The sequence below is a fragment of the Paramormyrops kingsleyae genome, chromosome 14 (genome assembly GCF_048594095.1).
Source record: "Paramormyrops kingsleyae isolate MSU_618 chromosome 14, PKINGS_0.4, whole genome shotgun sequence".
Taxonomy (NCBI): Eukaryota; Metazoa; Chordata; class Actinopteri; order Osteoglossiformes; family Mormyridae; genus Paramormyrops; species Paramormyrops kingsleyae.
In genome coordinates this window covers 14,274,086-14,288,063 of record NC_132810.1, presented here as the reverse complement: position 1 = coordinate 14,288,063, position 13,978 = coordinate 14,274,086, and the positions used below count along the sequence as shown (strand labels likewise).

General features: G+C 51.0%; 1 protein-coding gene across 1 annotated transcript; it reads right to left on the bottom strand.

Annotated features, from left to right (window-relative positions):
* Positions 1-2,066: 2,066 nt before the first annotated feature.
* grhl3 (grainyhead-like transcription factor 3) lies at positions 2,067-12,200 on the bottom strand. The gene is made up of 16 exons (XM_023842523.2): positions 12,052-12,200; positions 10,620-10,797; positions 10,453-10,511; positions 9,605-9,878; positions 9,418-9,497; positions 9,070-9,226; positions 7,984-8,095; positions 7,600-7,694; positions 6,546-6,704; positions 5,853-5,931; positions 5,313-5,452; positions 4,502-4,533; positions 4,313-4,413; positions 4,139-4,224; positions 3,965-4,029; positions 2,067-3,029 (listed from the first exon to the last, which is right to left on the bottom strand). The coding sequence occupies exons 1-16, from the start codon at positions 12,066-12,068 to the stop codon at positions 2,915-2,917; spliced, it is 1,749 nt and encodes a 582-aa protein (XP_023698291.1). The 5' UTR covers positions 12,069-12,200; the 3' UTR covers positions 2,067-2,914.
* Positions 12,201-13,978: the final 1,778 nt, after the last annotated feature.

Below are 13,978 nucleotides of genomic sequence, written 5' to 3'. Positions count from 1 at the left end.
GCTGGGAGGGCAGAAGGCTGAGGAGCTGGGAGAGCGGGGTGGTGAGCTGGGAGGGCAGAAGGCTGAGGAGCTGGGAGCGCGGGGTGGTGAGGAGCTGAGAGAGCGGGGTGGTGAGGAGCTGGGAGAGTGGGGTGGTGAGGAGCTGGGAGGGCAGACGGCTGAGGAGCTGGGAGAGCGGGGTGGTGAGGAGCTGGGAGGGCGGGGAGGTGAGGAGCTGGGAGGGCAGACGGCTGAGGAGCTGGGAGGGCGGGGTGGTGAGGAGCTGAGAGAGCGGGGTGGTGAGAGAGTTAAAAAAAATAAATAAATAAAATAAATTCTGTACATCAGTTTAAACATTCATTCATTCATTTTCCAAACCGCTTACCCCTCTGGGTCGCGGGGGGGCCGGAGCCTATCCCGGAAGCTATGGGCACGAGGCGGGGAACAACCCAGGATGGGGGGGGCGGCTCATCGCAGGGCACACTCACACACCAGTCACTCACACATGCACACATATAGCCAATTTAGTAACAATCAGCCTCAGCACGTCTTTGGACTGTGGGGGGAAACCGGAGTACATGGAGGAAACCCCACGACGACACGGGGAGAACATGCAAACTCCATACACATGCAACCCAGGCGGAGACTCGAAACATGGGTTACTGAATTTATGTTGTTCACATTGGGTGCGGCTAATACATTCACCCAGTTGCACAGCCTGATTTTAAGGGACTGAAATGTGCACGTTTGGCACGGTGCTGTTATGAACAAATAAGCGAGTGCAGAGTCTTCCTGCACCTTTTAAAGCTACAACTAACCTCAAGTGTGTGAAATGTAAAATTTCATTGATTTTCTCTACCTATTCCCTGAACTATTTAAGTTTTTCGTTTTTTTTTTTTAACTCCTCCCTCAGGTTTCACCTCACCCCGTGTCTTGCGTTCTCATTGGCTGTAGCTGGTCATTGCCAGTCACAGCACTTTCCACACTGGGATTTGGAGTTGCCAACAGGTCCGGATAGTTGGCATATTAGATATCAAGGGGAAAATCGGGCCTAAATCATGTAGTGTCAACTTTAGTATTAGTTCTTTTTTTGAGCCCGGTCTGAATTTCCTGGCAAAATCACACACTCTGATGATGTCGTTTAAAATGAGTTAGCATGTTGGATTTGTTTCCAGAAAAATAACTAAGTTCAGTTCTGTTGTAACTAGTTAGAATACAAATTCTTGATATCGGAAATTCAATTTTAACTAGTGGGATTCAAAACGTTTTTCTCATTCATTTCGATGGGAGTTGGAATCTGAACTAGTCAAAATACCAATGTCTGATATCGGGAATTCATAATTTAACTTGAAGTATAACTAGTTACAATTCAATTCCTGATATCGCAAGTTTGATTTTCAACTAATTCAATTTTTATTTTTTATTACACAAAATTGCGATACATATTGAAGCGGCTAATATATAGCGATGTAATATCGAATCGGGCGGTCACTTCCGATTCCCACCCCTATAATTTTTCCGTGTTACTGGAATGCTCATTGTGTTTGGTGATCCTCAGTTAATCCTCCACGTCAGCCGCCTTCTCCAAAGAGACTTTAGCCCAGTTTTCTTTCATAGCCCATATTCCCGATAGGGGGCGCTGCTCTCTAACATTCACTTTGTGTATATTTTCGTTTTTTGAAACTACTCAGTGCCGTGGTGTTTTCCTTATCAGGTGACAGTATAGGACAGTTTTCCTTAGGATCCCAAAACTGATTTCTTAAAACTTCCCCATGATATATAAGAAACGAGCCCTTTGCTAACAGCTGGTGCTCTTGGTGTTTCCTCCGTTTCTCAGAAAGCTCGGTGTGGATGGACGTGCATACTAATAGAGAATGGAAGGCCTGGGTACCTGCTGTATTCACGATTCTGAAGTGCGAAAGCGTAACCTGACGTAAAAAGTAAAGGACATAAGTACCAGGCACATTTTCACTTCTCAACTGGTGGTCGAGGGTGCTGTGAGGACGCCGAGAGACGTAGGGGTGTCCGGTACAGTATTGTTTAATACAATCGAATAAGACTGGAACACACAACAATAAAATGCCGTGTTTATCATTTTATAAGCTTTATTTAAAAAAAGAACAGTTTAGAAATGCGTGGCACTTTCAGTGACATTACACAATAATACAGAGATACAAAGCCTTGAAATGCTGTAAAATACAGTCTGGAGACCGAAATCTTGGCAGAAACATGGGGTCATGCTGAAATAGCTGTTTGTTCTCTCGTGGTTCATGCCGACATTTTGAAAGGACGTCCACGCTCATATGCAACAGGTGCATACGCGAAATGTGATACGGGGCACGACCACACCGCTGTGCGGTTTTACTGGAGAAATGTGTGATTTATTCTGAAAGCCATTTTTTTGCTTTAGGGATGAAAATGAAAGGAAGTAATGGCGATCTAAACGAGACTAAGAAATGGCAGGCGGCTAAAAAAATAATAAAATAAAATAAAAATCCCAGCGTACGTATTTCTGCCAGCGCCGGGCAATTCAAAGAAATGTTAAGCCCAGTAAGTAGCATCAGCACCACCCTGTGGAAAGCGGGTGACACTGCACAATATTGCCTAGTTGTAACAGCACGAGTTGATAGGCAGCGTTCGTTCAGCTATTAATCCGGAAGTTCTCCGCTTGACTCACACGCGTTTTCCATATTTATTTCTATTTACATCGTATTTACAAAACTCAAACCTTAATTGCTTTCATTATATAAAATATTGGTAACAAAAATCCATAAACAGTACAAAAGAGTTTGGTGTGTATTTACAGAGGCATGAGGGGTAAGCTCGTGTCTGGCTGAGGTCCTGAGTTCCTTGTCCGTCTCCTGCTGGCAGCGTTTTAGAGGTTTGAAATCAAAAGGCAGCTGATAAATTTGTGTTGGGGGGGTGCAGAGGTTGGTTACAACTCGCTGAGTGTGATCTGGAATTGTCCCATCAAGTCCGTCATCTCCATCTGGAAGGCCGAGTGGTTGCTGTAGTGTTCGATGATGTTGTCGTCCATGTTGACAAAAATCCTGCAGGGGGGGCAGATAGAACATTTAGGTGACAGGTGACCATCAGCGGTGCCCTCATTCTGCGATTCCTGCCTGCATGCTGGAAGCAGCTGCCTCCTCACTGCTCTCCTCCCTCAAATGGAGCACGGACCCAGGCCCCGGGGGCTCTGGCTGATTAAGAGCCAAAGAAGGGAGAAAATGCCGTGGAACCTGAAAGGCAGCTGGAGGCCCCGGGGCCCGCCGGCTCTCTCACGGCTGTTTCTGCCCGACTCGCACGGCACGGGACACGTCTGCGACGCTTCAGAGGCACCGATGTGTCACAGATGTGTCCCTTAATCATGGTTCGCTCTTGGCTGGCTGATTTGGGGACGTTTAGACCATCCTGCCCGTTCAGTGGGGCAGCCCCCTCACAGGAGAGGGTCGGCTTCGAGACCATCCTGACTGCGGAGGCCACAGACCTGAAAGCGCCGGCAACATCCGGACACACTGCTGCCCCCCAACTAGGAAAGCCCATCCTGCAGACTCCCCCCACCCGTCGGGCTTTGCACAGTCAGAGGCCTCCCTCCCATAATCAGTCAGCCATCGCGTCAGGTATCTTTCACTCTCTATGGAACAAACAGCCCACATGACTTCCTGGTGTTTCGGTTTATCAGATTAGAGAAAAATAAATAAGACAATTGTGTGACTCATCTGAGTTTTGAAATCTTTTCTTCTCTTTCTTTAAGAACGGTAATTATCACATTCCAAAGGAGCACCTTTCCTACCCACTGGTCCGTCAACTTTCTGGAAGGTTCCTCGTAAAAGGAAGACTTGAGATTTTAAACAAGTGCTAACTGGTTTCCAGATCAAGGTATCTAAAGGGAAACTGAGACTAATGTCTCGTTGAAATCTATAGCCCAGCGAAACCCAGAAACATGAACAGACACACGCACTCCACAAGGTAACTTCAAACTCACCCTCTCTTGCATTTTTTGTAGATCTTCCCGATGGTTTCTTCTTGTATGCTGTATTTTTCCGAAATCTGGTGAAGAAGAAACCAGGAGACCCAGCTTTAGTGTCAAAGAGGTTATTTCCATTTCCTGTGTGCTGGCAAAGGACAGCAGCGCCTGAGAGCGGCACGAGGAACTTACAGCTTCTCTGAGGCCTTTGAGGTTCGGTGTGTTCAGCATCAGGGCGTTGAAAACCTCCTCCCCCTCTGTCCGAACGTACAGGAGCACTGAAACACGAGGATTCACGCTCAGGGTCTGTGTGCCATGCAGGAGGCCTGAGGCCTACACAAGCCTGGGCTTTTCTTGGCATCTTACCTCTTTGAGGCTCCTCCTGCCTGGGCTGCTTGCAGGGGGTGGGGCTGCAGTGCTCACTGCCCTCTGGGTATGCTGGGCAGCTTCTCCTTTTCAGTGCAGACCTGGAGGAGCAGTCAGACATCCGGTCAGCAAAGGCAGTAGAATGAGACAGTCTTGAGCAGAAAGAGCAGCGAGGATGTTGATGGTTACCTTTCGGATTCGCCCAGAGTTGCAGGGACCACCTGTTTAGGAAAAAAGAACAGAGTTCAATCAGAGACCTGTGGAGCAAGACTGAGGGCAGCCTGAAGCAGGAACAGGAGCGTCTGCTTCCTGCGTGTGCAGCCCAGCAGCTCACGGCCCATTACACTTTGTTTCTTACTCTCACATACCCTGCAGATGCAGCTCTGGTCCTGCCTGCGAATGCCGGCTCATTCACACACACATGCACAGACATATGTATACAGGTTTGTAATTATCTTTGCGGGGACTCTCCATTCAGTTCTACGGGGAAAACTCTAATATCACCCTTAACCCCCATCCAGCCCTAACCTTAACCATAAGTAACCAAACAAAATTTTTGATTGGATTCACAGATCTTCGTGGAGACCTGAAAAATGGTCCCCACAACATCAAACAACAGGTTTTTATCATGTTGTGGGGGACATTTGGTCCCAACAATGTAATATAAAACTAATACACACACGCACTCCCCACCCTCCCGAGTCTCCTGACTGTGGGAACCTGGCCTGTCCAGACAGGACACATGCTGCCCTTATTTGGTTTTGTCAGTAAGGCTGAAAAGGGGCAGGGGGGCATGTACATGTCAGTCACCATGTGACCCCCCCCCCCCCCTCCCATGTGAGGCTTCACGCTCAACACCCCGTGTGACACCCACCTCCCCCCTGCCTTCCCCAAGCCCCCTCCCCGGCCCCCCCATGTGAGGCTTCATGCTCAACACCCCGTGTGACACCCACCTCCCCCCTGCCTTCCCCAAGCCCCCTCCCCGGCCCCCCCAGCTTACCAGGCCGCAGCGCTGCATGCTGGAGAAGTGCATCTCAGGGATGAAGAGCACAGGTAGCGTCACCATGTCCTCCAGCATCTTGAAGGAGGTGCAGTCGCTGCTGATGGAGCTGGAGACCACTGGCTGCTTGCTGTTGGACGCTGTTGAGGAGCATGGGGGGGGGGGGGTAAGTCTTATTTATCTGTCCTTCTTATTTATCTGTATCTTTGGGCTGCGGAGCTCGGCCTGGTCGTTGTCACTCAGTCAAGCGAAACAGGACTCAGTGAGGCGTGAGAAGCCGCCCTTAACTTGCAGGAGGGCATTCCTGCGGCGCCTGACATGCCCCCCCCCACCCCCGCCCCACTTACTCCATTGGCCAGTAGTATTGCTCTGTAGGAGTTCTGATGCTGGGCCAGGCTCTCGCCCTACGCCTGCCTGACATGCCTGCCTATAGGCAGGCGTGACCCCGAGGCCCATAAATCACTGTGTGGAATGAGCCCCTGGCTGACACAGGCGGTGATTAGCCCAAAGACTCCATTGGGGGGGGTCGGGAAAACTCACTGTTTCGGCTGGAATCGGTGGCTTTGACCCTCCTCTTCTCCCTCTTCCGCTCCTCGTCTCTCATCTTCCTCTCTGCGCCCTGGAGAGAGATGAAGGCACAGAGTTCTTGAGTCAGCTCCAGCTAAGAGCTCTGACAGAACCAGCGTGGCTACAGGCATCTAAAACTGCAGAAATGCCCCACGGCTGCACGTGAGCCGCAGGTGCAGGACCCCAGTCGTCTGTCTCCCGAGCCGGAGACTAAAAACCACATCAGTTGGTTCTTGTCAGATGGAAGCAAAGGACTTGTTGTCCTGAGGATTTAAGCTGAAAGATGGGGAGATATCAGGGGCAGCCCAGGGTCTGCTGACTGCTCTGTGTCTCCTCCAGCTGAAGCGGAACCCATAGGCCCGGCTGATGACATCATCCCTCTCCTCACGGTACAGGAGCAACACCAAAAAACACTGATTTAATCTAGTTTCTTTTTGTGCCAGTTTTGTTGTCATGATATGGGTGTGTACAGCATGCATGGCAGACCACGGCACCGGATCCCAGGTCAAGGTGCCGTATTTTTCATGGGCAGAACATACCTGACAGCTTCCGGAATATTTTGCATTTTGCAATGCACTAAACTAACAACTAACCTGGAGCTGTTTGAGTTTATGGGCCAATTCAGGCATGTTTTGCAGGTTCTGGACATGAGACAGGGAGTCTCACCTTATCACAGAAGATTTTGACCTGGCAGGCTGCCCTGTGGATGAGACGGTTGGTGCCACTGCTGAAGTCGTAGATGTCGATCTGCAGGTTGAGGGGGAGGCCTTTTACACCCTTCTGGGAGGAGAAGTCCGTGCTCAGCGAGTTGATGCCAATGTAGACCTACAGTGAGATGGGGGGGGGTGATCATAATCATCCTCACAGATGATAAAGGAGTAGCAGAACAGAAAGGCTGCACAGCGGTAGGGAGTCTGGCTAATCCCCAAATGCAAAGCTAACTGCGCCCTGCTCGCTTCCGCGGGAAAGTGAGAGTTTAGTGGCGTGTCAACGTGTGCAAGTCCCAGCTTGTTCAAGGTGGGAGATGACAAGGGACGGACAGGTGGAGCGCAGCGCTCTGCCGCACCCCCCCACCGCAGCGCTCCACCGCACCCCCCCGCCGCAGCGCTCCGCCGCACCCCCCCACCGCAGCGCTCCGCCACACCCCCCCACCGCAGCGCTCCGCCGCACCCCCCCGCCGCACCCCCCCACCACAGCGCTCCACCGCACCCCCAGCTGGGCCACATTCCTTACTCAGGACTTCACGAGGTTCCTCAAGGGTCACATTTGGGGGTGATACCAAGGTCCCCCCCCACGGCCCATGAGAACAGCTGAATGGCAGACAGGGAGTGGCTTCTTCCTGTACTGCTGTGGCAACACCCTCCTCTCTCTTTCTGGCACCTCCCCCTCCTGTTCTCTCTTTTCTTTAACACCTGCTGCCAGTTTCAGTGCCCCGCCCGAGAGAGCCTGGGGCAAGCAGCAGATCAGATTGGGCTCTTTCAAGGCGTCTGTGTGGTGACAGGTACCCTGGGGTGGTGACATGCCAAGAATTCCTTGCTGGTGGGGGGGGGGGGGGGGGGGGGGGGGGGGGCACAGTACTGCCTGTGCCCATTGGCTGTCACCCACCCCAGGGTTTATGAGAGTCATGAAGGAAAGCTTCCTCTATACTATTGGCTCGCATCAGTTTTACACCAAGGTCTCTAACACCTTTGGTTACCTCCTGCTCCTTGATGAGTCTCACCTTGGCTTCTTCGGCTGTGTTCCAGATGAAGGACAATGCGTTGAAGGCTACTTCCTCCACATTGCTGATACTGCTGAAGACCTCCTTGTAGTCCGCTGGAGGAGAACATGAAGAACACAGTGTGATTAAGAGGGAGGTAAGACATCATGGGGAAGCACTTCAGTATTGTCTTGTGTTCTCAAAGGAACCTGGGGGGGTGGGTGCAACTGGCTGAAGGATGTGATGACTCAAATGGAAAAAGTCGTGGTTAGCAGAGTCAAGACATGGTCAGCGCAGCCAGTGCCTTTATGGCAGACGCTGGCCCTCGGGGACAAGACTGTGTCCCCAGTGATAGGGTCTCGGTAAGAGGGGCTGGAGGGTGCAGCCATTTCACGGCTCACGTACCGATGTCAATGACCCTCTGCTTGACGGTGGGCTGCCTGGCGTGCCAGTGGTTCCAGCACTTCAGCTGCATCTCTGGGCTTTTGTCGTTCTCAAACACGGCCATGATGACTGTCTGTGGGGAAGCAGACGGGATCAGCCTCTGCTTATTCTCTCCATCCAAACGCACAGGATCAGCCTCTGCTTATTCTCTCCAATCAAACACACAGGATCAGCCTCTGCTTATTCTCTCCATCCAAGCGCACAGGATCAGCCTCTGCTTATTCTCTCCATCCAAACGCACAGGATCAGCCTCTGCTTATTCTCTCCATCCAAACGCACAGGATCAGCCTCTGCTTATTCTCTCCATCCAAACGCACAGGATAAGCCTCTGCTTATTCTCTCCATCCAAACGCACAGGATCAGCCTCTGCTTATTCTCTCCAATCAAACGCACAGGATCAGCCTCTGCTTATTCTCTCCATCCAAACGCACAGGATCAGCCTCTGCTTATTCTCTCCATCCAAACGCACAGGATCAGCCTCTGCTTATTCTCTCCAATCAAACGCACAGGATCAGCCTCTGCTTATTCTCTCCAATCAAACGCACAGGATCCGCCTCTGCTTATTCTCTCCAATCAAACTGCAGGCTTTTCCTGACACTCATCAGGATGACATCAGGCACAATAATTTTCCCACTCTTTTGTCCCTGGCTGTTGTTATGCTTCTGTGTAATGTCCATTTACAATGGAGAAATCTTCCAGGCTCCCTACACCACACCCCACCGCTGTCAGGGTTAGTCACACTGCGGGTGGGAATCAGCAGATCCAATCCTCACACGCATGGGTTTGGCCCACACAGGAAAAACAACAGTGACCTGACTTCAATTTACTCACTAATCACTGACGAGAGACACGTCCTGGGTCTCCCTCACACTGAAGCTTCTTGCTAATGCTAATGGGCAGCATATCAGAAGATGGGTACTTCAGGCCCTATGGCTGACCGCTTTGTGATTGCCAAAAAGTGTCCACATTGTGTTCAGAGATCATAGGGCTCTTAAAGGATCAGCAGAGGGTATTTGCAGAGGCCATGGCTGTCAGAGTGGGACGCACCTTCACTTTGCTGCAGGAGAGGCCCCCAGCGCCTTCCCCCCCCAGCCCGTTGAGGGTGATGGGGTAAAACTGGCCCTTGTTGAGATAGACCATGGGCAGCTCGCTGGTCTTGTGCTGGGAGGCTTGGGGGGCACCCAGGGCAAACTGAAACTCATTCCTAGAAAAGAAATCATTGTCAGTCTGAAAGAAAATATACAGCCCAGCAGAAAAGCATTTTGCTTATTGATTACAGTGCAAGCTTGATGGAGTCAGTGAAATCCAGTGAGTCTATCCTCCCAACTGCTTATTAGGAGCAGGAGTGCATGGACAGTGAGGTGCTGCTGGGACTTGATTTCCTGGAAGGCGTACCTGTATTTCTCGGAGGGGGAGTTTGTGTAGGAGTATACAGGGCTGGTTGGTCCCACGTAGGATTCTGGGTAGTGCACAGCCTAGGAACCCAAATGGAGGAGAGCAGGTGAGGCTCAGGCTCAGGCTCAGGACAGGGTGCTTGTGGTCTGCATGCTCATGGCTGGAGAAAAGCCATCTATATGCTCACCTCGGGACTGGCACCAGGGGTCCACTTGGGCTGCGATGGCAGAAGAATGGACTCGAAGATGTGGTTGATGACCTGCTTGTCGTAGCTCTCACCACTGGACTCGATGTAGCCATCAGTCTGCGGCGCTGCCCGGGCAGGGCACATGGGTGTCAGCTTCTTGTTCAGCTCCAGCGCCTCCTGCTGCTGGCCATTGGTAATCACTTCAGAGAATAGCTTCATAATGTGGGTGGGGCTTTCCAAGGCAGCCAGGTCCGGGGACGTGATGCTGGCACTCCTGGTGGGGAGGAAGGAGCAGGATGGAGGGCTGGTGAGATAACGGGCACGGAGGCGAGGCGGGCGGCATGCTGAAGTGCCCTCTGAGCGTCTGTGGAGCCACCATGTGGCGCGTTCTGCTCCCGGCACCCAAGCCGCTCCCAGGCAGACTGACAGTCGGCAGGGCGCCGCTTGTGGCCTAATCCGTCCTTTCTGCCCGCTCAGAGACCAGCTTTGTTTGGCTCTGAGTGTTATTGAGGGAATAACAGCATTCCCAACTGAAGGGCATTTTTCACAGAACAAAGGCTCTCATTGCAAACCAGACGATTTCTTTTGTGAGTCAGAGTGCTGGCAGTGGGATGGGGTGTCCTGCCTCAGAATCTCTCCCCTGTGTTTAACGTTTGGATTATCCAGTCATTAAATCTGACCTCAGTTTTCTACAGGTGACTGCTCAGAGAGAGTGCAAGTCTGTCTGCTCCACGAACACACACACGCGCACACACACACACACGCAGACCTGACAGGTGCCTTTCAAGAGTCAAAACTTCAACGACTGGCCCTTATGAGGACGGGACAGGGCAGCTGCTGTCTCTTACCGCTCAAGCTGCTTATACATGCTGCGACCACAGGGCGTCATCTTCTGATCTTTAGGGGCCTGAAACGGAGCAAATGACATGTTTCATGGCATCCTGTCCCTCGGCACTGACAGAGGAACTGAAAGTCTCATAACTTCTGAGTTGGTGATTCTACCTAGCCAACTCACCTTGTACTGGTCACACATGAAGGAGAGGGCAGTGGCCTCGTCCTCGGCGGGGAGGCGGCTGCGGGCACGCGCCTCGTCCTGCAGTGTGGCATCCCCGTACTGCCTCCAGGGCTCCATGATGAGGCCGTCGTAATATCGAGGGAAGTTATAGGTCTCGTTCTGCAGAACCATCAAAGCGCTGTGGGACAGAGCAAGACGGGCGTCTTCAGATACCGATCTCATCGTCACGTCGCAAAAATGACAAGTATGGTGGCTGGAGGCCGCAGGTCCCCGAGAGTGACACTCAGTGACAGCTGAATGAGCGGGATGACATACGGAGGCTGTGATTGGCTGCACTCGTGTGCGGCCTTCGCAACACAAACACCGGCGTTTTATTAGCCTCCTGAAGCACAGCAGATATTTGCCGCAGGCTGTGATGGTTTCGATTGCAAAACCACAATTTTAATGCGTCTGTCTACGGATCTGGCAGCAGTAAACAGACGTGAGCCTTAACACCACCCACACACACGCACGCACACACGCATACACGCACACGCCTAGGCGGCACACATTCATTTGCTTTAGAAATCACACAGAATCACCTCCTCTGCAAGGATTTTTGAGGAAAAGGCTCTGAAAATCCTGACACGCGTTACAGATTTCAAATGTTCAACCTCAGATTCAAAGTTGCCCAGACCACACAGGATGGTTCTCTAGTCTGAGCTGTCTGAGGTAATGGGCTTTACTCGGAATGGCCCCCACTGTCTTTACCCAGAATGGATTTCCTCTGGATGTTCCTCAGCTGCTTGGGCATACTGCTTGATGGTCTGCTCAGTAAAGATAGCAAAGCACGCAGCGACCCAGTACAGCAAGAGACCAGCTACAGCGACAAGGGGCACATTTACACTATGCGGGATTTGTCCCAGTGCAGGGGCGGGGGGGGGGGGGGTCCTGAATTGCGCTGGAAACCACTGGACTGCCAGGGCATGCACTGGGGGAGCCAATGGACTCCCCTCCCCATCTGTTAAACACCTTCATCTTCAGCTTCCGGATAAACAAGAAGACCTCATTCTGTCCATCTGCCCGTCTAGATGTCTGTGGCATGGTGCTTCTTAAATAAGCCATTGAACAGCCTTCACACATACACACTGCAGCCTGCGGGCACCCCTCGGCCCCCACGTAACCCCGCAGAGTGTCAGACTCGGGGCACCGAGAACACAGGGGCTCTGGCTGACATGGAAACCTCATGAGCACACTGCACTGGAGCACTGGAGCACTGGAGCATTGGAGCACTAGCAAAGACAGCGACCGGATAGGGGCCCCCAGGCTGGGCTGTGGGAGCCCGCAGTCACACTGAGAGACGGCTCAGCACAGGGACACCAGGTAGGAAGGAGAGCGGCGGCCAAGCGGAGCACAGAGGCACAGGAGCAGACATGAGCAGACAGTCACTTACTCGATCTCCTTGGTCATGACTCTGGTGGGAGGCAGAAGGTGCTGAGCTGGTCTCCCGGGGAGTCGCCGGTGCTCGGTGCAGCAGAGGAGAGCAGGAATGTTGTTGCAGCACTGATGGGACTCGTTTGATCTCTGCCTGCCGCAGAGCGGCGGCTTTATTATGCGCTGACAGGTAGCTTCCCCGGCCGCCTCCTGATTGGCTGGGAGCCTGGAGACAGGTGTCTGATAGGACAGGTGTAACACCCTTAACTCTTTCAGTGCCTGGCAGGAGGGGGGGGCGGTGTTTTGCAGGACAATCACAGGCAGTGGGTTTTGAGTCCCATTCACGGCAGAATAGAGGCGAGATTCACGTCCCGCAGGTGTGAACTGCAGCTTATTCAGGGGGAGAAACTGCAGCCATGATTTTAAAGGCAGCACATTGACATGCTAAGGAGACCTGCTGTCATTAACCCCCCCAGTTTTGGTGCAGCCTCCCTCTCCTGGGCTTTAACTTTAGTTTGGGCTGCCCCCCCCCCCATGCTTCACTGTCAGCTCCTTTCTTGGATTTTTTTAATCAGTTTTGGCTTCAACACAAACGTTGCTTGAACTTTTATTAGATTAACAAATTTCTCCACATATGTTTGATTGAAAGCTTCCCTTTGAAATAATAATAATAATAATAGCAATGAAATGCTTCCCTTCCAAATAATTCCGATGGCTCTGATTTTACACTAAACACGGCTGCCGTTAAGGAAAGGGAAGGCATTCAGGGCCCGGCAGCCGCTGCTCCTTCAGGTGTCTGATTCTCCCTGGTGAAAATCAAACCTTATAATCGTATAATTCTTTTGTGGTATGAGGTTGTTATTGGTTTATAAGTTAAGTATCTCACAAAATAACACTGGTATATTTCATCATGTCTGGAAATGTGTTTACTAACATCATATAATTATTGTATGATTGATTTCTGATCTTCATGAATACAGCAGGTCATTTCTGGGGATCTTTCAGCACTTGATAATGACGTCTGACTGGCTGCCTGGGAAGGGGGGGGGGGTCGTGAAACTGAGAGTGTCAGCCACAAGCCCGCAGGCCTTTTCACCCCCCCCCCCCCCCTGCATGTCTCTGTCCATCCATCAGACAGATGAGGCAACTTCCCGAGCTGCCAGATATGAGGGCTGGAGGCTGTGCTTAAATTATCTCCCAGTGCAGTAAGAAAATTCTTTTAGGTTTCCTAAAATAAGACAATATGCCTAAATGCAAGCAAGCCAAATGTCATTCATTGTTAGTCAGTTTATTAATGAAATTAGAATTTTGTCTAAATTTAAGAAAATCATACTTGCTTAGATTTTCATTTTTTGCAGTGTGGGTTGAAAACCCGACCCTGGGCAGAAAGTTGTGTGTTTGTAGGTTCAGAACCCAACCCTGAGGCCATGGGTTTGTGGGTTCAGAAACCAACCCTAGGCTGGAAGTCACGAGTTTGTGGGTTCAGAACCCAAATCTGACCCTGAACTGAAAGTTGTGTGTTTATGGGTTCAGAGCCTGATCCTGGGGTATAGGCTGAATGTGAGGTGCCCAGGAGGCACTACAGTAGGACATGCATGTGGAGAAAAACACCTCCAGGCAGCTGAGTCCAGAATCACAAAACCATAAAGGAAGGGTGGGGGCATCGCATCACCCGTAACCCTTAAAAGGCTGTAAGGGATTGCAGAAATCCCTGCAGAGCACTGGCGAAATCAACCCAAAAGTGTCCTGCAAATGTATATTTTAATTTTTATATTTGCAGTCTGTGTTTATACAACACTTTTCAGAAATTTTGTAAATAGAAGCACTTTGGACAGGAGTATTACTTAAGCAATAAATCAAATCAAAGTTTATCAAGAACAGTACAATAAACAGCGGTACAATAATTAGTTAAAATGCACAGAAAACAAGGATATATAAATACAGTC

Excerpts from the sequence above, each read along its gene's own strand:
- grhl3 (XM_023842523.2), bottom strand. Across the intron at positions 9,227-9,417 it reads TCCCCCTCCGAGAAATACAG|GAATGAGTTTCAGTTTGCCC; the intron begins GTACGCCTTCCA and ends TTTCTTTTCTAG. Across the intron at positions 4,414-4,501 it reads ACTCTGGGCGAATCCGAAAG|GTCTGCACTGAAAAGGAGAA; the intron begins GTAACCATCAAC and ends CTGCTCCTCCAG.